The 22,500-nt window shown below is 46.6% G+C and overlaps 1 protein-coding gene across 1 annotated transcript in view; it reads left to right on the forward strand.

The window, feature by feature from the left end:
- Positions 1–22,500, forward strand: part of ctnnd2a (catenin (cadherin-associated protein), delta 2a) — a 140,550-nt gene that overhangs the window by 108,099 nt on the left and 9,951 nt on the right. The window contains 3 exon segments of the mRNA XM_060045775.1: positions 1,753–2,290; positions 13,883–14,132; positions 17,293–17,377. Coding sequence (XP_059901758.1) covers positions 1,753–2,290; positions 13,883–14,132; positions 17,293–17,377 — 873 coding nt within the window.

Genomic DNA, 22,500 nt, shown 5'->3' on the forward strand with positions numbered 1-22,500 from the left:
GAGAGACGGGGGGGTAGAGGGAGGGGGAGCGAGGTAGAAAAAGGAGAGATGGACGAGGGAGGTAGATCGAAAGGGACAGGGAACAAAGGGGAGATGATGTGGTGCAGGTGGAATCCTGAAATCCACATTTTCTGTTTGGAGGATATGGTTAGTGTGTGAGTGTGTGTGTGTGTGTGTGTGTGTGTGTGTGTGTGTGTGTGTGCGTGTGCGTGTGTCTGTGTGTCTGTGTGTCTGTGTGTGTGCATGCAGACCTGTGCATTACTGCATGGCTGTGTTTATTTGTGTGTGCCTGGGTGTGTGTCTGTGTGTACCGTCACATCTGTGTGTTATTGCACAGCTGTGTTTATGTACGTGTTTGTGTGTGTGTGTGTGTTTGATTGCCTGCTTGTCTGTGTGTATGCGTACGTGCATGTGTGTGAGTTCTTGTGTGTGTGTGTGCGTGTGTGCGTCTGTATGTGTGTGTATATTCAAATCGGAACAGAGTAGCAGTGTGAGGAGACACAGTGTTTCCGGAGCACTTTAGTCTTGGCGCTCTCACACACTCTCCTTGGCCGTGCTCCAGGACCTTCCTCACGCCAACTCACACTGAAAAATGTATTTTTTCAGTTGATTATGTAAAAAAAAAACTAAACTGCAACGCGTGGTGTTCACAACTGTGTCTGACGAACCGGAAAAGTGCTAATCAGTTTCCCGGGACAATATTGTCAATTTGTCTGCGTTTTCATTTTGATTTTCAACCAGAAAGTTGAGTGCGATTTGTTTTGGGGGAAGATTCTGTTTTAATGGAGGGCTGTCAGGCGTTGTTGAAGTTGTTGCTTCGTAAAGACGAGATACCTTTCTGAATAAGATTCGCTCTCTTCTGCTCCGGCCCTAATGTTTCATGTACAAAACATTCAGGCACTGAATGGGAAGTAAAGAGATTCAAGGTAGGTGGCATATAGAAGACTTTGTGGCCCCTCAACGTCAATAGTCTGGTACTGCTTCTTGGTTATCAATAAAGCTTGATTTTCACATTGTTTTCTCAGTCCTCCGGCAACAAGTGTCCTTGCTTCTGTTGCTGCAGTAAGCTACGTAGCATGGAGGCTAACACTGCAGCGCAGGGCTTTAGTTCAGCAGTCGTGCAAGAACAGTTCTCAACGGAGAACGCTTGTGTGAGTGTGTTTCGATGCTGATGAGTGTAGGGGTGTTAAAAACCATGGGATCCTGGGGCTGACATCCGGTCCGCTTCAGCGAATCGAGGTCAAGGAGGACGCGGGCGGTAGACACTGGAGTGCTGCATTTTCCGGAAGCACAAAGTCTAAAAGTCTAAAGTCTAAAAGTTGATATTTGTTGCAGTGTGCACTTGCCCGTGGACCCTTTCTGAGGTCACTCCATGACCCAAACTCTGTCCGTTCTTCTTAATTCTGCCCTTTCCAATGTCCTGCACTCCATGCAGAAGTACAGCCTTAGAACAAGGTACATATTTAATTAACATTTGGCTATTATTTTTGACATATTAACAGATTTTTCAAGATAAGATATACTTTATTAACACCCGACCGGACATCGGGGTGGGATTAGTCACTGATTAATTCTTTATTTCCCCAAGCACAATTTAACAAGAGTCAAAAGTCAAACGGAACATGGTCTTTCCTGTACACACTGTCCATTCTAACTCTTCTCTTCCCCCTCCTCTACTTCCTCCTCCCTCTTCTCCTCTTCTTCCAACTCCTCCTCTTCCCTCCTCATCCCCCTCTCTTCTCATCCACCTCCCCTTCCTCCTCCTCTTCATCTCCTTCCTCCTTTTCACTCTTCATCACCCTCCCTCCTCTTCCCCCCTACTCCTCCTCCTCCTCCTCCTCCTCATATTCCCTCCTCCTTCTCACCCTCTCCTCTCTTCCTGCTCCTCCTCTCCCCTCCTCCCTGTCCTCCTCCTCCTCTTCTTTCTCTACCCCCTCCCACCGAACTCACTACTCTTCCTCCTCATTTTCCCCCTTCCTTCTCACCCTCTTCTGTCCTCCTCCTCCTCCTTCTCTACCTCCTCCCACCAACTCACTACTCCTCCTCCTCCACCTAATTTTCCCTCATCCTTCTCACCCTCTCCTGTCCTCCTCCTCCTTCTCCACCCACTCCCCCCAACTCACTATTGCTCCTCCCCAGTGGTCGGTGTACATCCGCGCGGCGGTGCGTAAGGAGAAGGGCCTTCCCATCCTGGTGGAGCTGCTGAGGATCGACAACGACCGGGTGGTGTGCGCCGTGGCCACCGCCCTGCGTAACATGGCCCTGGACGTCCGAAACAAGGAGCTCATCGGTGAGTCCCTTCCTAGGGGAGGTGGGGGGGGGGGGACAGGGTGGTTGTGTCGGTTCCTCAGGACAGTGGCACACAGATGACGCTCTTTTCGCTGCAAAGGGAATTAAAAGAAAAGTAGTGGGATTAACTGAATGCTTGCTTCGTGACAACACCATGGCGTTCGGTCCCACTCCATGCGCTCTTTGCTCTATAGAAGACGAGAATATATATTTATGTATAGATATATATTTAGCATGTTGAATCTGAATTAGACAACTTTGACCCTCGCCTCATTGATTATTCTCTCCCATTCTGTGTTTTTTCTAGTCAGAGTGAGAATACGAAAATGTTCTCTAGAACATCCACAGGGTGTCTAAATGATGCATAATGCTGTTTAAATTGTGTAGCCTGTCATTTGTCAAAAAAGAAAATATTGCAGTCCCTTACCATGTCGCCCAGAGTGAAACGGATACCTCCGAGATGCAGCTTTGACACTTTTGTGACACATGGCATTAAACATGTTTAAACGAAAGAATAAAGTTAACAAACGCCCCGGGAAATTAAATCCAGCGTTCATTTTCACTATTTCTGGGTCGGCACTCGATGAGAGGCACACACATGCACACACAGCGGCGGCAGTTGATAGGATGACAGCATACAGAATACAGTATTGCATTGTGGGTAAGCCGGGGTGATGGAGATGATACAGTCAGGGCGCTGCCAGCATCAAGGCACGACCCTAAACCTCATCAATCAATGATAATGCAACGCATTTGAGAATTATAGTGTCGGCTATGTCAACGGTAAGTTATGTGCCTAACTGTAATAGTCGATGGGAGCAATTTGGCTCGGCGGCCTGGAGAAGGTGGCGGCAATAGTGAAATATTGAGCAATATAATATCTACAAGCTACGAGATTGGTTAAGAAATTAGACACTGAACGAGACAGAAAATGAAGCTGCCCGTGGGCCAATGTGTAGCCGACATTCCCTTTGTGCTTTCACCCGTTTATATAAATGAGTCCTAAGTGTTTGCTATGGTGTTAACCACAAACGGTATAATGATAGCAACAACTAAAAAAACGGGGCATCTTACCAACTTCTTCTTTTAAATATATTTCAATTATCTTATTCCCCGGCAGAAATTTCACAGGTGATGGCAGTTGCCGTCGGAGCGGCGGTGTTGCTTTCATGTTCAACTTGTCACAACTATTAACACCTACGCTCTCCGCTCTCTCCTCGCTGCGCAGGCAGGAGAAGCGAAGCGGTGGATGAATAACAAGTAGCGGGCTGCCACACGGGGGGGTGTGTTTCAAAGACTGAGGCGGATGCTACCAATAAGGCGAGGGAGGGGGCAATGGGAGGCTAACGTGAATAAACAGTGTCTTTGTGTTCTGCGGAGAGAGCGAGGCGGGCTGGGATGGATGGAGAACAGATAAACACACCTGGTGTGACAGCTGCAACACAAGTGAACACGTGGCAGCATTGCATGCTACAGCGTGCACACGCACACAAAACGATGTACTCGTGCTACACAGATTTACCCATAGATAGATGGATTGATGGATGCTAATGACAGCAACAAATAATTAACGCATTATTACTATTACAAAGGATCACTATCCAGTTAGTAAGAGTAGGAAACTCTGTGTGTTTGTGTTAGTGTGTGTTTGAGTGTGCAGAGTTCAAATGTTTTTCATTTTTGTACATAAAAACTCTTTCTCCCTCTCTCTCTCTCTCCCTCTCTCTCTCTCCATCTCTTTTTCTGGTGTCTCTGATTATCTCAACAATCCCGGTGTGCCCTGTGGTTTCTATAGCAACGCCTTGCCCCCGGTCTCAGACGGCAGGCTTTGGCAGTCTCTGAGGATGCCAAAGACACGCTGACGGAATTACCCAGAATGCCCATGGCAAAAGCTCAACAAGCCAGTATTGTGCTGTGGTACCGTTCTAACTGGCACTTAGCGATGCGTTAAAGGCTAATTAGACACTTATAAGCTTTTATAAAGCTTTGATTAAATAAAGAAAAGTGTTGCCGCCATATATACTAATAATGTTCCATGTTATCTTTTTGACGTTTGGGGAACGTCACTATATGTTAACACTGATGACATACAAGTCATTTGATATCTTCCTGCTGCTTTAGGCCACCAGACATTGTTCAGATGTGATTGCTGTGAAGTTAGAGTTCAAAGGAACACAACCGTTAAACTGACAATAGAAGAAACGAACCAACGTGAACATTGTTTGATCGCGATGAACCCATTAACTTGGCAACTTAACAGCCTTGAAACGTGTGATGATTTAATTATGATGAATGCAATTGATTGTTGCCGATGTTATCTAAGTTGATAATGATCTTCTCTAAATATTTCGATGTCAAGTGAAAGAGGCGAGGAGTGCGAGAACCGCGGAGAGGTGGTGGGAAAGGAAGTTTGGGATAAAATAGATAGAGACAGCTTATGGGAGAGCAGGTGGAAGAGAGAGAGGGGCAAAACATTGTCACTTTGTTTTAACGCTAGGGCTAAAGCCAGACAACACAGACCTATACAAAAGGGGGAAGGATGAAAAGAGGCAGTGGGGCAAAAATTGAGCCCAACAAATATAAACAGACAAGGCAGAGCTGGGGTTAGACAGAGAGGGAGATTGAGAGAGATGAAGCGAGAGGGCGAGAGGGACAATTGAAACAGACAAGTACTGTCCAGGTTAAGTCCTGGCTCTGGGGAAGGTGCGACTTGATGTGCTTGCACAGGATAGAAGGTGAGGGGCCAACACATTGCCAGAAAAAGCACAGTTTTTGGCTTTTGCTCCACATTGTCTTTCTGCTGTTTCTGAGCCCCAGCCCCCCATTTGGTGTTAAACTGCAAAGTGTCCTTTTCCTATAAAAAACATTTGCCATGGCAACTGTGAAGGTGGAGATTAGTTTTTGTAGGCTTGGCAAGGCTTTCTATGGGTGGAGAAAAGGGAGATTGTGTGAAAAGACAGTAAGGAGGGGAGGGGAGTTAAGAGGAGAGTGTTGCCTCGCTCTCTGGGCTCGGCGACAGCGCCAGTGTCATAGTTTCACTGGAAGGAAGGCAGGCATGAGGGAAAGAGGGAAAGTCTAGGAGTTGGAGTTGGACTCATTTATGTTTGTGCAACTAAACACCACGCACAGCCTGCTGACATGTAAAAAGACATGGGAAATGACGTTACCACAACGCAGACACAGGAAGAGGCTAACAACGTATTCGCTTGTCGCCCACCACATCGGCGACATGGGTGCTGGCGTTCAGAGTTCACAGAAAGCGGATGTTACTTAGCCATCGAAGGCTAGCCGGGGGGTGCTAGTTGGCAGTCGCTAGTCAACGGTCGCTAGTTGGTAGTTGCTAGTTAGTGGTTGCTACTTGGCATTCGCTTGTCAGAGGTCCCTAGCAGGTGGTCGCTAGCCGTCGGTCACGAGCGGGCAGTCGCTAGCCGGCGGTCAGTTGCCATTGATCGTTAGTTGGCGGTCACTGGATGACGGTCCCTAGCCAGCCGTCGCTAGTTGGCAGTTGCTAGTTGGCAGTCACTAGCCGTTGGACGCTAGCCGTTGGCGGTTGCTAGATGGTGGTCCCTAGTAGACGGCGGATGCTAGTTTGCGGTCCCTAGCCGTCGTCACTAGCCTGCGCTCGATAGCCGGCAGTCACCAGCCGGCGGTCGCTAGCCGACGGTCACCATATTCTTCAAGTGGGAATTTAACTAAATAACCACCCAGAAATAAAGCATATACCAATACGCTTATTTTGGAACTGAGATCTAACAGCACTCTGACTAGATAACGTGGTGATCTCTTGAAGGGAAAATTCTTTGTGCTAACCTAAATGTCTGCAGTTGCTCAGACATCCCTGAGCAACACACCTAACCCTCTAGATCCCTAAGACAAGAAAAACCCCTTTTTATTAAAAAACTGTGATGTGTGTGCTCGTCTGGGTTTGTGATTGCACGCATGTGTCGGGGGGTCGAGCAGAGCCTGTCAATTCCCCCTGTAAGCCCGCTGTTTCCCAGACAACCTGTTTGTAATGGGATTGACGGTGCAAACCGAAGCCTGCCTGCGATCCATCCTCCTCATCTGTCGTTCTGTTTGTCTTTCCCCTCTTCTAACCTCCTTTATCCCACAACTTCCCCCTCATTTTGCCATCCTATGATGACATGAGGATCTCAAGTCATCCTATGCATTTGGTCCGCTTAATGCACGGCATATGCTGGTGCTTGTCTACTAGCAATCCTTCAGCAGGATATTTTTCTCTCTATGTACTCCCGGATGTTTCACATACATGATGATGTGCGCCTGTGTTGGAACACCTAAAACGCTGTTTATTTCTAGATTTCTATATGCATTTCTATATGTGATACGCAATAAGCTCTCGCTTTCTGAATAATACCCAATACACAAGCAGATTACTTAAACAGGGGCACTGGTTACGGCTTAAAAAAAAATATTTTGGAAAGTCGTTATAAATTCCATTCGTCATAACAATATAACACAGTATGCAATGAATATGGTCTCAAATGTAAACTTGAATTATATCCATAAATTGTTGTGTTTGTTCTGGTGAATGCATGCCCAACCCTTTGAGTACAGTCACACACGTCTACCGATTTGCGTCAAAAAGAAGAAATTAATAATAACCTAAAAGAGAAGATTCTAGAGAACATTTGTTGGATTTACTGCTGGCTCACCCTGCAGAAGTCGAGCGACCACAAGGATGAATGGCGTGGCTCCATGCATGTGTGAGTGAGTGTCTGTGTCTGTGTGTGCGAGTGTGAGTGTTTATTTCTTGGTGCATGTATGGGTGTGTGTGTGTGTGTGTGTTTGTGTCTGGGGATGGGGTTTGAAAAAACTGCAGTTTTTGGTCTGCTTAAAGTGCGCCAAACAAACCAGGCGTGAAAGTGCCCTCACAATCTTTATAACATCATATTTTCTCCCTCCTTCTTCCTCGCTGACGGCAAAGAGCGCTTCCTGCCCTCTCCTTACCTTTCCTTGTGTGTGTGTCTCTCTCTCTCTCTCTCTCTTCCTCTCCCTCTCTCTCACTTTCTTTTTCTCTCTCTCTCTCTCTCTCTCTCTCTCTCTCTCTCTCTCTCTCTCTCTCTCTCTCTCTCTCTCTCTCTCTCTCTCTCTCTCTCTCTCTCTCTCTCTCTCGCTCGCTCTGTCTGTCCAACTCACCTATAGAAATAATTATGTTTGAGTGTCATTATTAGCAGTCGTACTGTTGTACAGTTTTTTTTTTTTATTATAATCGTTGGCTTTTTTCCACTTAACTCTCAACCTTTTCTTGTCCCTCCCACCTGAATGTTGTCAACGGATTTTAATCGAGGCTCTCTTTAATTTGGAATCGATTGAGGCTGTGCTGAGTGAAAGAGGTGTCGAATGTCCTCTCTCTCTTCCAACCGCCATTGTGCGTCAGCATGTTTGTCTTTCATTTTTCTATTCGTTCCCGACAAAAGCTCCCTCTGTGCTTCGGGCTCCTCAATGTTTATGCCGACTTGTCAACTTTTAAGTGAAACACTGGAATGTGAAGGACACAGAGAAAACGGGACTTTATTATTTGGTTGACCTTGACGGAGATGTTTCGGGGGGGCGTTCAAACTAAAAGTAAACTCTTCACGAGCAAGATGTGACAATTGACCCCCTTTGAATGCATGAATATATCTGAAAATAAATCGTCAGTCAGTAGTCAGCTACAGTGACTCCACAACAGTGGTGCTGCGACGACATGCTGTTCCTCGGATTGGGCAGGCTGAGAAGCTGAATTTTTTAATGTTGCATGAACTACACGATTGCTTCGGGTCAGCCTGAATAGCTGAGGCTGATCAGTGATTATGCGTGGCAGACCGTATTCTCTCTCTCCCTCCCTGTCTCTGTCGCCTTCTCTCTCATGCCCTCTCTCTCTCTCTCCCTATCTCTCTCTCGCCCTCTTTCTCTCTCTACACAAGCTTCCTGATCCAAGCTGTCTGCTTCATTACAAAAGCCCAGTATTCATGCTTCCGCATTAGATTCAATTATTTGTTTTTCGATCAGCTACATAATGCCCACGCACCTCATCGCTCTCTCACTCTCTCTCTCTTTCTTCTATTTTCTATTTATCAGTGTGGTACATGGTTTAATGGTTTGTCCTATGCCTGGGCGTGCCTCATTTTCTGTTCCCCATTGTTTGTTCAGAGATGAGCTCATTCTTCTAATCTTACTCTCTCTTTCACCCGCTATCTTTCTTCTCTCTCTCCCTCTCTCTCTTGCTGTCACTCCCTCTCTGTTTCTCTCTCTGTGTCTCTCTCTCTCTGTGTCTCTCTCTGTCTCTGTCTCTCTCTTGCTCTCTGTCTCTCTCTCTCTCTCTCTCTCTCTCTCTCTCTCTCTCTCTCTCTCTCCCCCCTCTCTCTCTCTCTCTCCCCCCCCCTCTCTCCCCCCCCCCTCTCTCTCTCTCTCTCTCTCTCTCTCTCTCTCTCTCTCTCTCTCTCTCTCTCTCTCTCTCTCTCATTCTCTCAGTATTTTCTCTCTCGCTCTGTCTCGTTATGTCTCTCTCTCTCGCCTGCAGACTCACTTGCTTTCTCACCAGGCCACTCCGCTGATGGCATCAGTGCCAGAGAATCGCTGTGGAGACGGAACAAGGGCACTGCAGGGCAGTCACTTATTGTTGAATCCCAAGCGTGTGTGTGTGTGTGTGTGTATCTGTGTGTGTGAATGTATGATTTCACACAGTAACACTACTTTTCTTATCAGCCCGTGCTCGTACACACACACACACACACACACACACACACACACACACACACACACACACACACACACACACACACACACACACACACACACACACACACACGCACACAAACTGTGCACGTGACACCCGCACAACCACTAACACCCTGGGGACTGCATGAGGAGTGGTCCGGGTTCGGCGTGAAACATCCTCACATGGGCGACAAACGATCCGAGATACAAACGCGGTGGGCTTAATGAGCTAGCTTGAGACACATTCTGTGGTTTGAGGACGTTACGCGAGCGCTTCATCACTTTAATGAGCGGGGGTGAGAAATAAATAGAATCCTCTCCGTCCGTCGCCGTGCGTAAGGTTATCCTCTCCATACTGTACCGGTGTGTTCCTGTCATCGCATCCCAGAGCGGGGGGTGTGTGAGCGTGAGGCGTTCCCCCCTCGTATCGAGTTATAAATGCGCATCACCATTTAATGCTGCTGAGGGAATATCCCCCTATCTCACACGCTCCCGATTGAGTTAGAGGAATACACGCCGTCTGCTGTTGCATTCAAATGAACAGGAAATTCATGTCCTTGTCCTTGGATAACCCCCCCCCCCCCCTCGCTCCCCCCCTCGAATGATCCGTCTTATTCCTGCAGCTTTTCCGTGAAGAAGCCCGAGACCGGGACCATGAGTCCCACCTGAATGATTTGCACACAGCTGCCCCGAGGTCAGTGCAAGGCAGACTTTATCCACTTGCCACAGTTTGTGACAGCAGGACAGCACAGGGGCGACTCCGGCATACGAATCAAACAGCCCAGAAGTGGGTAGCGCCTTCAACACCAACCCCCCGATTCAGAATCATTCAACACACAACACTGCAGCGGATTATTTCTTAATAATATTAACTAAATAATGAGCAATAAAATGAACTCAAGTATAACTCGAGTACATAACTCCCCTACCTTAACAGAAGGTTGATTTCTGCTTCTGTGGGTATATAGTGTGTGTGTGTGTGTGTGTGTGTGTGTGTGTGTGTGTGTGTGTGTGTGTGTGTGTGTGTGTGTGTGTGTGTGTGTGTGTGTGTGTGTGTGTGTGTGTGTGTGTGCGCGTGTGTGTTTATGTGTGCTTGTGTGAATGCATGTCCGTGTATCCAGATGCCAAGGAACCGTGGAAACATAAGTTACACAGCCCTGTTTGGAAGAAATGGTGGCTTATGTTTAATACAGCCAACACATTGTCCAACCCCAGTCTATTTTCTCACTCTCACTTCACTGTCTCTCACATGCTCTCTTTCGTTCACTCCCTCTCTCGCTCTTACTCTCTCTCTCTCCCTCCATCTGTGAATGTGTCAGGCACAGGCATCAAAGGGGAGTGCAGGGTGCATCTCTAACTGGTGTAAAATGCACCGAGCCCAGGACTGGTTTATGGTGGGGATGTGGCAAGTTGACTCTTTTCCAATTTACCTGGGCTCCCCCACCCCCGCCATCACCTGGGTCTTTCACATCTGTCGTGTTTCATCTCCCAATCCCAACCCCCCTCTCACTTCACCTCTTCTCATGAGCAACTTTGGCAAGAAACCGATTCCTGTTATTTCGGGGTTGTTTTTAAGTCCATGGAGGTGCTTCAGAACTGCTTTAACCTGCTGGTTGGACATTAAAGCAGTGCACGTATGTCTCCTATGTGTCTGTGTGCTGCTGTGTGTGTGTGTGTGTGTGTGTGTGTGTGTGTGTGTGTGTGTGTGTGTGTGTGTGTGTGTGTGTGTGTGTGTGTGTGTGTGTGTGTGTGTGTGTGTGTGTGTGTGTGTGTAAAAACAATTACCACCACAAAAATAGATGTAACAGGGTCAGTATTTTGCTGTGGTATTACGTTTTTTTTCCCCCTTTATTTCAGCAGGCCACCATCAACCATTTACAATGTGAGGAAAAAATGTACTTGGGGAAAAGATAGCAACTGCTGGATAAACAGCAGTTGACTCATGATACCTGTGAGTTGTATTTCTTTAACTGTAGTTGTTATGACCAGTATGTTGGCCTAACTGAATGCTCTCAAGGGTCTATTGTCTATGATTTTACACTAGGAATGTTAAACTGAGACATATTGAGGCAATATCGATCGACGTTCTCAAACCTTGAGGGAAAGAATGCTCCCTCTGAATAGACTTGTGATGTTACTTTGATTCTGGCGCCCCCTGTGGGTGATTTAATATATCACATGGGAAACAGCTTCTTGCCGAAGCTGCCACAATAAAGACTAAAAGATAATGCCAACACTACATCAAGGCTACATCAAGGCTGACTAAAACCTGATCAAAAACGTTCAGCCATTTTTCTAAGCAAATGTCTTTTCAGAAACACTTAAGCACTAAGAACTGTCCTTAGTTCAAAGTTTTGACTTTACCTTTCTTCATTTCTTTTTTAATCATCAGTGGCGTATGCATCTGAGAAAATAACATGTATTATTATAAGTTGTTATTTATATTATCATGAGCTTACAAACCACATTCCCTTTGCTCATCATTACCCTGGCACTCTTTAATCCGCTCTGCTTGATCAGACCACGGCGGGGTTAGCTTTGCCGTCTATTCTCAGAGCGAACGAGGCGTCGTCCGCCAGCCGGGCAGATTCCTTTCATCCCCCAGATCTCCCAGAGACAATTACCTCCAATTTGAGTTCAATAACGCGTCTCCCCTCCGCCTTCTGTAAACAATCGAATCGCTCCTCTGTCGAGACGAACCGGAGGAGGCCTTCAAATCAAATCAGCCGCCGCAGCCCGACGTAGGAGGCTCTTGGCGGGAGCTCGACGTGTACAAAAATGTACAGCAAGCGTGGTTAAGCCGGGGAAAGGGACGTCGGCGACGCGGGAATACATTTACACCCGCGCCAGATCTCCCAGGCGAAGCCGGCTCACGAGAGAGGGCGAGAGAGGGCGAGAGAGGGCGAGAGAGAGAGAGAGAGAGAGAGAGAGAGAGAGAGAGAGAGAGAGAGAGAGAGAGAGAGAGAGAGAGAGAGAGAGAGAGAGAGAGAGAGAGAGAGAGAGAGAGAGAGAGAGAGAGAGAGGAATAAATGGGGCGGGAGACAAAATGGGAGTTTATTACTCTGTATACGTATCGTCGCGTGTCGGATATTCTAAGCGTAGCGCGGATGAGACACAGAGAGGAACGTAAAGTGATGAATGTACGGGCTGAGCTTCGAGGCTGATTTGTACTTTCGGGTGGAAGAGCCCGCCAAAACCACGCGGGATGGGGGGGGGGTCACTATGTGGCAGGTGCTAGGGCCTCGCAGGTGCAGCATAATGACCCAGGGTATTTATACTTTCTGAAAGCCTAGCAGCTAGGCTTTCCGGCTCCCTTGTATGCTGACAGTGAAAAACATGGAGAAGATGGAAGGCAGACTGGTTGAGGAGGTTCCCGACCTGCATTCATTAAGTTAATTTGTGCGACACATCTACTACTGCGCCTGACAATCGCCAGATGTCCCTGCAAATAGCAGTGATGAATGTTTTTCTGTGGTCTGCGTGCAGGGTGCATGACCGGTGTAGACAGACAACTACTGCGTACCTGCAGGGGATCTTCAGTCAAGACATACAACGAATTAGGTTTCCCTGAGCCACAGTGTATTGTGATCCTTTGTGCTTAAAGTGTCTCACCACGCACGTCAAAGAGGGGTGTGTTGTTGACACAATCCTAGTTCAAAAGTGTTCTTGTCCAGTAATGTACCTCTCCCCGCGATACATTTAGTATAACTGGATGTTAAACTGCACAACATTCAGAAACAGACTCAACCAGATCCAGCTTATTACTGTTATTATGAGAGTTATTATGATATTGTGGTCGTGATTTGCTGTATCTTTGAGGACTTCCTTTGGGCGTCTAGATTTCTTCTTTGTTGAACCCTGTCCGCTTCTAGTTGAAAACTGTCCAGCTTCAAGACCTTGTGTGATGCAACTGACAGCTCAGAGCATAAAGCTTGACTCTCGTACCAGTTTCCGTTCTCTCGTTAAAGTTTTTTGGTTTTCTTCTGCCGGCCATTTTTTACTTTCCTCATTAGTCCCCTACTCGCTTTCTTCAATCTCTTCTCCATCCATTGTCTGAATGTCAGACGGGGTCTTTTCATCGATGTGCCAGACCTTTCTGCTGAAATACCATCTGAGTCACCCAGCGTGCGTGTACGTGTGCGCGCCTGTGTGTGGATGTGAGTTATTAGGTGTGTGCACGTTGCATTGTAAACCGGCCCCTTCAACACTTTGGTTTGTTATCATGACCTCTCAGCAAGGAATACCAAAAGGTAAAAAAAATCAAGAGCTTTATGGAATGTGTGCCTCCTTCAATTATGCGCTTCTTTTCTTCCTGCTTCTTGACTTCTTTCACAGTGGCTCCAGAACTTTCTTATCTTTGAAATGTTTTTTCTCCTTTTGTAGAATTTTGATTAATAGCTTCACAGACACACACAAAGACACAGACACACACTCAACGTTTTATTTTAATAACCTCAGCAAACTGTAGGATCATTTCTAGACTTTCATATTTGGCAATTGTGCTTTCTTTACCTTTTCACACACACACACACACACACACACACACACACACACACACACACACACACACACACACACACACACACACACACACACACACTCAGTCTCAATCACATACTCTCTCACCAATCCACTTACCCATCCACCCCCTGAAACACACACACACACACACACACACACACACACACACACACACACACACACACACACACACACACACACACACACACACACACACACACACACACTCAAAACGATTACTCATACTCTTTCACCATCTCACTCACCTCCCCCTCCCCCTCCCCCCTCCTCCCTCCCCCTCCCCCTCCTCTCACACTCACTCACTGTAACCCACCCACTCTCTGACACACAGGTAAATACGCCATGCGGGATCTGATCCACCGCCTGCCCGGCAGCATCAACAACGGCAGCGGCACCACCACCAGCGGGGGCACGTCGGGGGTCTCCGGGGCGTCCAGCAAGATCATGTCTGACGACACGGTGACGGCGGTGTGCTGTGCGCTGCACGAGGTCATCACCAAGAACATGGAGAACGCCAAGGCCCTGAGGGACGCCGGCGGCATCGAGAAGCTCATCGGCATCGCCCGCAGCAAGGGGGACAAGTGAGTGGCTGTTGTCGTTGTTGTTGTTGTTGTTGTTGTTGTTGTTGTTGTTGTTGTTGTTGTTGTTGTCGTCGTTGTCCTGTTTCACGAGAGCAGCCTTCAGGAATGTTTTCCGTTGTTCTAGGAGCTAGCATGATTATCCGTTAAACTTTATCCATAAAGTTTAACCTTAAACTTTGTACATAAAGTTTAATGATAGATATTCCGATGTTCAAAGCGTACAACGTCAGCTGTTTCGTTCCGTACACAAAGCAGTGCACTTTTCTTCACTACAGTCAATCGTTTACCACACCGAGGCATAATAAAACATTGACGTTTTTAATTGAGAGAGAAACAGAGACGGGGGAGCTGGGGGGATTAGTTTGGTTTGAGGTAGCGTTAAACAAATACAACTTATCAGCATACAGACAAAAATACGTTGAGGAAGAGGGGGAGTGACTGAGTGCTCTTCAGACAGACAAACATATTAGCTTGAGCAGAGCTAGCTGTACCCTTCACCCCCAATGTAAATCCCATGTGGATAGGCTAGCGCTAAAGAGGCTGGTGAATGCCAAGCACAGAAGCTGAGGAGACTAAGGGCGGAGCCACGGCGGGCTGTCACACTTCCATACCTAAATCAGACATGAGGACTTTTAAATCTCAGCCAATCGAATCACGGTGTTTGGATTTCAACAATATCGCCCTAGCCCTAAAGCAGCCATTTTATTTGCCCAGACAGCTCCGTGGATACACTTAGACCAGTAGACCAGCTGGAACGTATTAGCCATAGCAGAAAAATGTTGCTATATACCCATACAAAGAAAGATATATGGGTTCACTTAGCAAATAGTTCTACAGTTTAATAGAGTCACAACAAGGAGCCCATTCTGTCAGGGTCCTCCGTTATTTATAGGGCGATTGCTCCGGGTATAAAACATGCTTGTTTTTACTATTCGGTTGAGCAGATGGGTTGGAGGCGGGGAGACATCCAAAGGTTTAATGTCTGGAAGCTGTCTAGCTGGGATGATTTCAGCTTCACCCAGCGCGCCTCATAAAAACGTCAGCGTTTACTGGAATAATAAATACCACATTTTAGTTTACTTGTTTATTTTGAATGAAAAATGTACTAACTATATTCTGCTATGAATATTAAGCTACTACAGTTTGTCATGCCCACAGGCGTGCCGTGTTTATTTGCACACTACGCACGCACACACACTTTTGTGCCAAGCTTATGTCGGTGAAAAACCGAGAGTAACAGACAGACAGACCGACAGAGGTTCATCCTATCGTGGCTCTCGGTAGCTTTTGAGCAGGACTTAAAGGGTATGCAGAAAACTTACACACTTATAATACAGTGCAGACCAGCAACGTTCGAAACCGAGAAACCTTTCGGCTTGCGGTCCAACGCCTGAACCACTCGACATTCCTGCCCCTAGAGAGCCGGCATTGTCCTTTACAATCTACTACGACACGGGAAAAATGACTTAAAGAAAGTAGGGAGAGGGTTGAGATCCAATCCTATCTTCTCCCTCATAAAAAAGGGGGGGGGGGAAAGGCCACACTGCTCCAACAGTGTTGAGACGGATGTCAAAAAAAGGTAACTATATCCCAAGCTCTCAGTGTGCATAAGTACAGCACATACCGCTGATTTACCCTATTGCTGCTCCAGCCATCCACCGTGACAAGATGACAGCGAACAAAGAATACGGAGTGGCGAGAATAGAACCGGTGGGCGTGGGGGTAGGCGTGGGCGCAGGCGTGGGCGCCGTGACACCGTCCTTACTTATAACTGCCACTGGAAATGGCAGGTCAGAAGTTACAATGACTTCAGGCCCGGCGCTGACGTTACCGCATGGCCTTGTAATTACCGGATTTTTCTTTCTGCTGTGGCAATGACGGGCGAAGGGGTGGGGGGAGGTTGAGGTGAGAGAGGGTGAGCTTAAAGTTCAAAGAGCACACCGTTAAGAATTCGCAGGGAGACACTTTCAGAGCCGAACGGTTTTCCCTAATGGTCCTCGCTTTGTGTCTGACGGAGCCTGGCTTTTTTTTTGAGCTGAACTCCATTAATGTCCACACCTTTATAATTGACCCATTGATCACCTTCATTGGAATATAATGGAACGTTTTTCACTGACATGCATTGGAAAATGTAAGCTGTAAGAGCAAAAGAAGAACACATAAGGAGCAGCATTCAAACGTGAAAGCAGAGAATGACTTTGGCGTGAGTGACTCCGCTCACATCACTCTGTTACTGCCTGGGTAATGTAATGTCAGTGAGTTTAGTTCTATAACACACTTGCAGTTGACCTTGTGGTTTTTCCTTTGATAGTATTTTATGTTATTTTACCTCCATAACTTCACTAAACTGTTATCTCGGACACTACGGGACACTAAAAGATTCCCCCTTGTTGTTAGAGAACATTGAACACACGTTGAGCACATACCCAACTAATGCATTTTTCAAGAGATGCGGCTGGGGGCTGGCTATTAGCATAGCAACTTGGGTAAGTTTAAAAGTCATCAGAACAGGCTTTACTCCGACAGAGAAAATATATTTATTCATTCACCCCAGCCTCAAAGCCATGACTGATGACAGTGGACGAACGAGGTGTTTCACTCAAATAAGTTTAGGCCAATCATGTTGCTGGGGGCGGGTATCTGTGCCCACATGGACTGATAACTAAAATAACAGGATCTTCTTCCCATTGTTTTTTCCTCCTTTGCCAACAGCAAACACAAACTCAGCCGTCCTCAGACAAAGTGTCTGGAAAGCTTTAAAATCCAACTCGTTTAGAAGACTTGCCACTGTAGAAATATATTTGTTAAAATCTACTTCTAAATATAGTCTTCTTGCCCTTGCAAATGACTTTCTCTTGGGAAGAATATCTCAGAAACAAAGCAGGAAACAAAACATGCAATCCACCCCTCACACTTTCAGTTTTTTTTCTTTCCTAAGAAAACTTTCTGTCTTCAGGGCAGGTCACAAGAATTTATGCGAAAAGCCTTATTAACATTCTCCATGTCCACATTTTTCTGTGCTGCCGAAAGATGTACCATCTCCAACTTACACTCAAGTATATCTTACAGTGGGTACATTAGTAAGAAAAAGTTTAAGAACCACTGTTCTCTGGCAAATTAGTTTGTAGTAATGCTAACCCTACCTCACTGTGTGTGGCAGACATTCTCCCAAGGTGGTGAAGGCCGCTTCCCAGGTGCTGAGCAGCATGTGGCAGTACCGAGACCTACGCTCCCTCTACAAGAAGGTAAGAGACCGGCCACACACACACACACACACACACACACACACACACACACACACACACACACACACACACACACACAATGTGCAATTTCATAATGGCCACTTTGTCATCGTCATTGTCATTAGTCGGTTGTGTTGTGGCTTTCTATCGTCTAATGTTGATTTAATGAGAAAGTAAAAAGTCCTTGCTCACCCTAGTTGAGATGGACAAATACATTGTGCAATTTGAAAACCTTCCTTTCTCCATTGTGCCATGCAATTTTCATGGCTGATTTAATATATTTTATACAGTATATAGAACAGAGCATTTGTAGACTAGAGTAAATTAGAAGATAAACCAATAAGATCCTTAAGATCGAATCTATTTATATGTATGCAATTTTGCCCTTGTATTATATTGCTATGTGATATGTTAACCCCTTCATCCTTTGTCATCTGACATTACCCTAAAGCAAGTTCTCAACCTTAAGTCAGTCATAACCGTTGTTTCCTAAATTAAGTACAATTCCAACACAAAAAAAATTGAAACGAGCATGTAGCAAATGAGCAATAAACAAAATGTATGTGTTTCAAAACTGTGCACATACCTGTGAGACCCCCAGGGCTTTCTCTAAGGAACTGCTAAGTTGTGCCGGGTAAAGGCTTAGTTATGATTGGATGTTGACGCAACGCAATCACCACGCAGTCGCTTCGACGGAGATGTGAACCTGTTTTGGTTCTGCGTCGGGTTTATGTCGGGTTTACGGCAGCAGGCATTGCTGCTCCATCGCCTCGATGCAAGGTTCACATTTTTGGGCTACGCACGTCCGGCTCCTGCGGTGGACGCAAGGAGGGTCCGCAAGGGTGTAATGGGTCCGTGAACCCCTTGCCTTGCGTCAACGTGGAACCATCACTGCTTCTACGTCCTAATGTTGATGCCAGCCAGGTCTTCCCTTTCAAGCGCTCCACCCGCCATCCACAGAGTACCTTCGAATAATGTATTCTCTCTCATGGACAAGGGGATGCTATTCTACTGGAGCAGCAATGTACTACATCATCTTCAATGTAGATGTAGAAAGTCCAGTATGGGAATGGAGCGTATTAAATCTGCCGGAGGGAGTTTTTATCGAGTTCAGTGCAGCCGCTACAAAGGAGGCTGCTGACACACTGTCACTCATCACCGTGCAGAGAGGCAGACAATAGCAGTCATTTCAGCATTTGTTTTGGCTGTCTGAAGAAGTGCTTGTTGCACTGCTTTTGTTTGTTCATAAGCCTGTATGTATTAGCCTCAATGTTTGATTGACCAGGAAAGTGTTTTGTACATCCTTGTGTGTGTGTGTGTGTGTGTGTGTGTGTGTGTGTGTGTGTGTGTGTGTGTGTGTGTGTGTGTGTGTGTGTGTGTGTGTGTGAGAGCATGCATACTCGTAATTTCCTTCTGTCTGTGTGTGTTTGTGTCCATTTATACATGTGTGTGTATCCACATGTGTGTGCTTCTGTTTGTGTGTTTGTATGTGTGTGTGTGTGTGTGTGTGTGTGTGTGTGTGTGTGTGTGTGTGTGTGTGTGTGTGTGAACGCTTTGTGTGTATGTATACTCGTGTGTTTGTATCTTTAGGTGTGTGTGTGTGTAGGTGTGTGTGTGTGTGTGTGTGTGTGTGTGTGTGTGTGTGTGTGTGTGTGTGTGTGTGTGTGTGTGTGTGATTGTCCGTGTGTGTGTGTTTGTCCGTGTGTGTGTGTGTGTGTGTGTGTGCGTGTCCGCGGGTGTGTGTGTGTGTGTCCGTGTGTGTGTGTGTGTGTGTGTGTGTGTGTGTGTGTGTGTGTGTGTGTGCGTGTCCGCGGGTGTGGGTGTGTTTGTGTGTGACACATCAATGAATATCTGTTTGCCTTAGTACCCTAGGGTGCACTCGGCTCTCCTCACCTGAGAACAAATTAACGTTACAGAGTCCGTCCCGGTAGCACTGCGGCCAAACGGTGACATTCACTTGACAAGAGGGATCGATAATCTATCTGAGCGTCTACAGCAAGTTGTTTTTGTTCCGCATGCACACACACAATCCTCGACTCTCCCCGCTTACCCATACAATCGCCCGTCAAAACAAAACAAACAGCGCCGACGCCAAGGTGATGTTAGCTGCCGATACCCTGTAACATAGCCCGGTAGTCACGCAAACAAAACCGGTACTGTATTCGTTATATCCGATTAAAGTCAACATTTTGCGGTTTCACTCTTGATATACGCCCTAAGAAAAAAATATATATAATCCAAGTATCCAACACAATGACACCCGCATGCACGCAAGCACCGACACACGCACACACAAACACTTTTAAAAATGTTCTTGTCTGTACGTCATTCTCCTACCTTGAGAAAATATCGAAACTTTGAAAAGTCAGCCCTGATGAATGAGTTCCTTTCACTCTTCAGCAAAGAGGAGACTTTGAGTGACTCCAGCATTTCTTTATTATCAAGGTTACTTCTAACCATACAGAGCAGAACAGATGCCTAATGGTAATGCTCCCCCCTAACAGGGCTTTTATTCACAGAACAAAATACTAAACTATGCAGTCTATTCAGGTAAACATTTATTGTTAAGTTGTTTATTTCTCAGAGGGGAATAAGTGCTGAAATGCGGTGATCGCAAACAAAGAACGCCAACGATGTTGCAATTTTCCGGGAGTTTCTGACTGTGTGCCGTTGTGTTGCAGTTTTTCGTATTTTGCATTGGCCCTGCGTTTGTGAGTGTGTGTGTGTGTGTGTGTGTGTGTGTGTGTGTGTGTGTGTGTGTGTGTGTGTGTGTGTGTGTGTGTGTGTGTGTGTGTGTGTGTGTGTGTGTGTGTGTGTGTGTGTGTGTGTGCTTGTGCGTGCCTGTGTGCGTGCGTGCTTGCGTCTCTGCCCCCATGTGTCCTGATCTGCGCCACTCAACACCCGTAGGGGACGCCTTTCTCGCGCCCATGTCACACCTGAGTGGCCGATGACATGCATGACGGGACCCCACCCCCCCCCCATCCCTGCACACACACGCGCACACACACACACACACACACACACCCCGTCCTTGTTACGCTTCACGGAAGATGCAAGGCTCCAGTGGTGTTAAAAATAACAAGCCAAGTGCTGGAACACAGACCTCCATCCAGGACATAGCCTGAGCTCCAATGGGAGTCTGTGAGTGAAAAGGGGGAGGCGGGGGAGGAAGGGAGGAAGGGGGGGAGAGAGAGAGAGAGAGAGAGAGAGAGAGAGAGAGAGAGAGAGAGAGAGAGAGAGAGAGAGAGAGAGAGAGAGAGAGAGAGAGAGAGAGAGAGAGAGAGAGAGAGAGAGAGAGAGAGAGAGAGAGAGAGAGAGAGAGGATGGGATATAGAAGGAGGGGAGGGAGGGAGAGGGAGGGAAGGGACTGAGTGGTGGAAGGGCAGCGAGTGAAGGAGTGTAGAGGGGGGAGGTAGGGAGGGAGGGAAGGGACAGAGTGGAGGGAGTGAGGGGAGTGTAGAGGGGGGAGGGAGGGAGATAGGGAGGGAGAGGAGCGAAAGGGAGAGAGTGAGGTAAAGGAAGGGATAGATAAGGGGAGAAAGATTGGGGTTGACAGTCAGGAAGGGAAGGTGAGAGAAAGATGGCAGCTAAGAGAGAATTGAGTGACAAGGCCTTATTTTTTAAGCTCCTGTTATATGACAGTAGACTTAAACTATTATAGTGTGTATTTTTGTGTACGTGTGTGCGTTTTTGTGCACGTGCCTGCATGTGTGTGTGTGTGTGTGTGCGTGCGTGTGTTTGTGCACATGCCTGAATTTGTTTGCGTGTGTGTGTGCGCTTGCACGTGTGTGCGCGTGCGTGCATTAGACAATGCCTCATTAAGCTAGGTCTAATTAGAGGTTATTCATTTATTCAGGCAGCTGTCTGACATTCTCAATCTTGGCAAATTGAGAAACAACAAACAAAGGACACCGCACTCTACATCAGGTAGACCTACCACTAGTCGCGTTCATCAGTTTTTTAGTATTACCACCGGCTCGTCTCAATGAAAGGTAGCCTCTTTGCATGGGCATCAGTCACGATACCACTTACCCACTAATCGCTAGACTATTTGAGTGACGAACAAGGGCTCTAGGTGCCGTTTGATATTCCGGGGCCCTAATTTTCCCTGTCGCCATGACAACGGCCGGGCGCGTCGGTGCCATAGAAGGGCGAGTCGACCCGCAGCGTTCACGCTGTGTCCTCGCCTTGTCTCCCCTCACCAACGTGTTACTCCCACTATTTCTGTTTTGCTGTCACGCAGTTCGAGCAGAAGACAACATGGAGGGCCAGGGGGTGGTTACTCCAATCGCACGTCTTTAATCACTGTTGCCGGGTAACGTTCCAGTCACAGCGGTGTGAGCGGTGTTATTTATACGGTGATTGATTTGTCGAACAAATGTTGCACTGCAACTTTTAATGACTGCCAGCCAAAACTTTTGATTGAAATTGTTTACTTTTTTTTTTGAGTGAAAGGAATCTGCAAACAGCTCAATCGATTTCAGCTGGATTTTTGTCCGCCTCAAAATCGACTTGGTATTGTGATCACAAGACAGGAAAACTATTTTGGACCTAAAAGGTATTGCAGCAGTTCAAACGCTTTTAGAGTAAAGTAAAGACTGGTTTTAGCAGGAGAACCTCTGCCCAGAAGATTCAGAAAGTGTTATTTGAGGAAACATTTTAGTCAACAATATCACAGAAATGTTCACCAGCACTTTGTGAGTGACCCAGTTTTCACCTGAAGAAAGTTATTTTGGTGTTTACTTGCCCTTTTAAGTCTATAGTAGTAGAAAAAATACCTACCTCTTGTCGTAGGACATTCCTATCACTGCGACTGACTGACGGAATGGATGGAAAAAAGGCAGTTTTTTGGTACTTCATATCATTCACAGTGGGGTAGGAGACAGAGTTACCAAACGTCAAGTTAGAGGATTCACACATTTACTTTTATCACACCAGTCCAGAGTTAAGTCCCCAAATAAAGTGACTGAACTGCTAGCATCGCTGCTTGACATATTAGGAAATCCTGTTAGTCTGCAATCCAAACATGGATTAGCATAGAGAGTGGAATGGGATTCAGAACTGGGCACAGCGTGTTATGTATGAGAAGGGACGAAAAAAATAAGTTGGGAACAATGGAAACA

Source organism: Gadus macrocephalus, chromosome 23 (assembly GCF_031168955.1).
Source record: "Gadus macrocephalus chromosome 23, ASM3116895v1".
Classification (NCBI taxonomy): domain Eukaryota; kingdom Metazoa; phylum Chordata; class Actinopteri; order Gadiformes; family Gadidae; genus Gadus; species Gadus macrocephalus.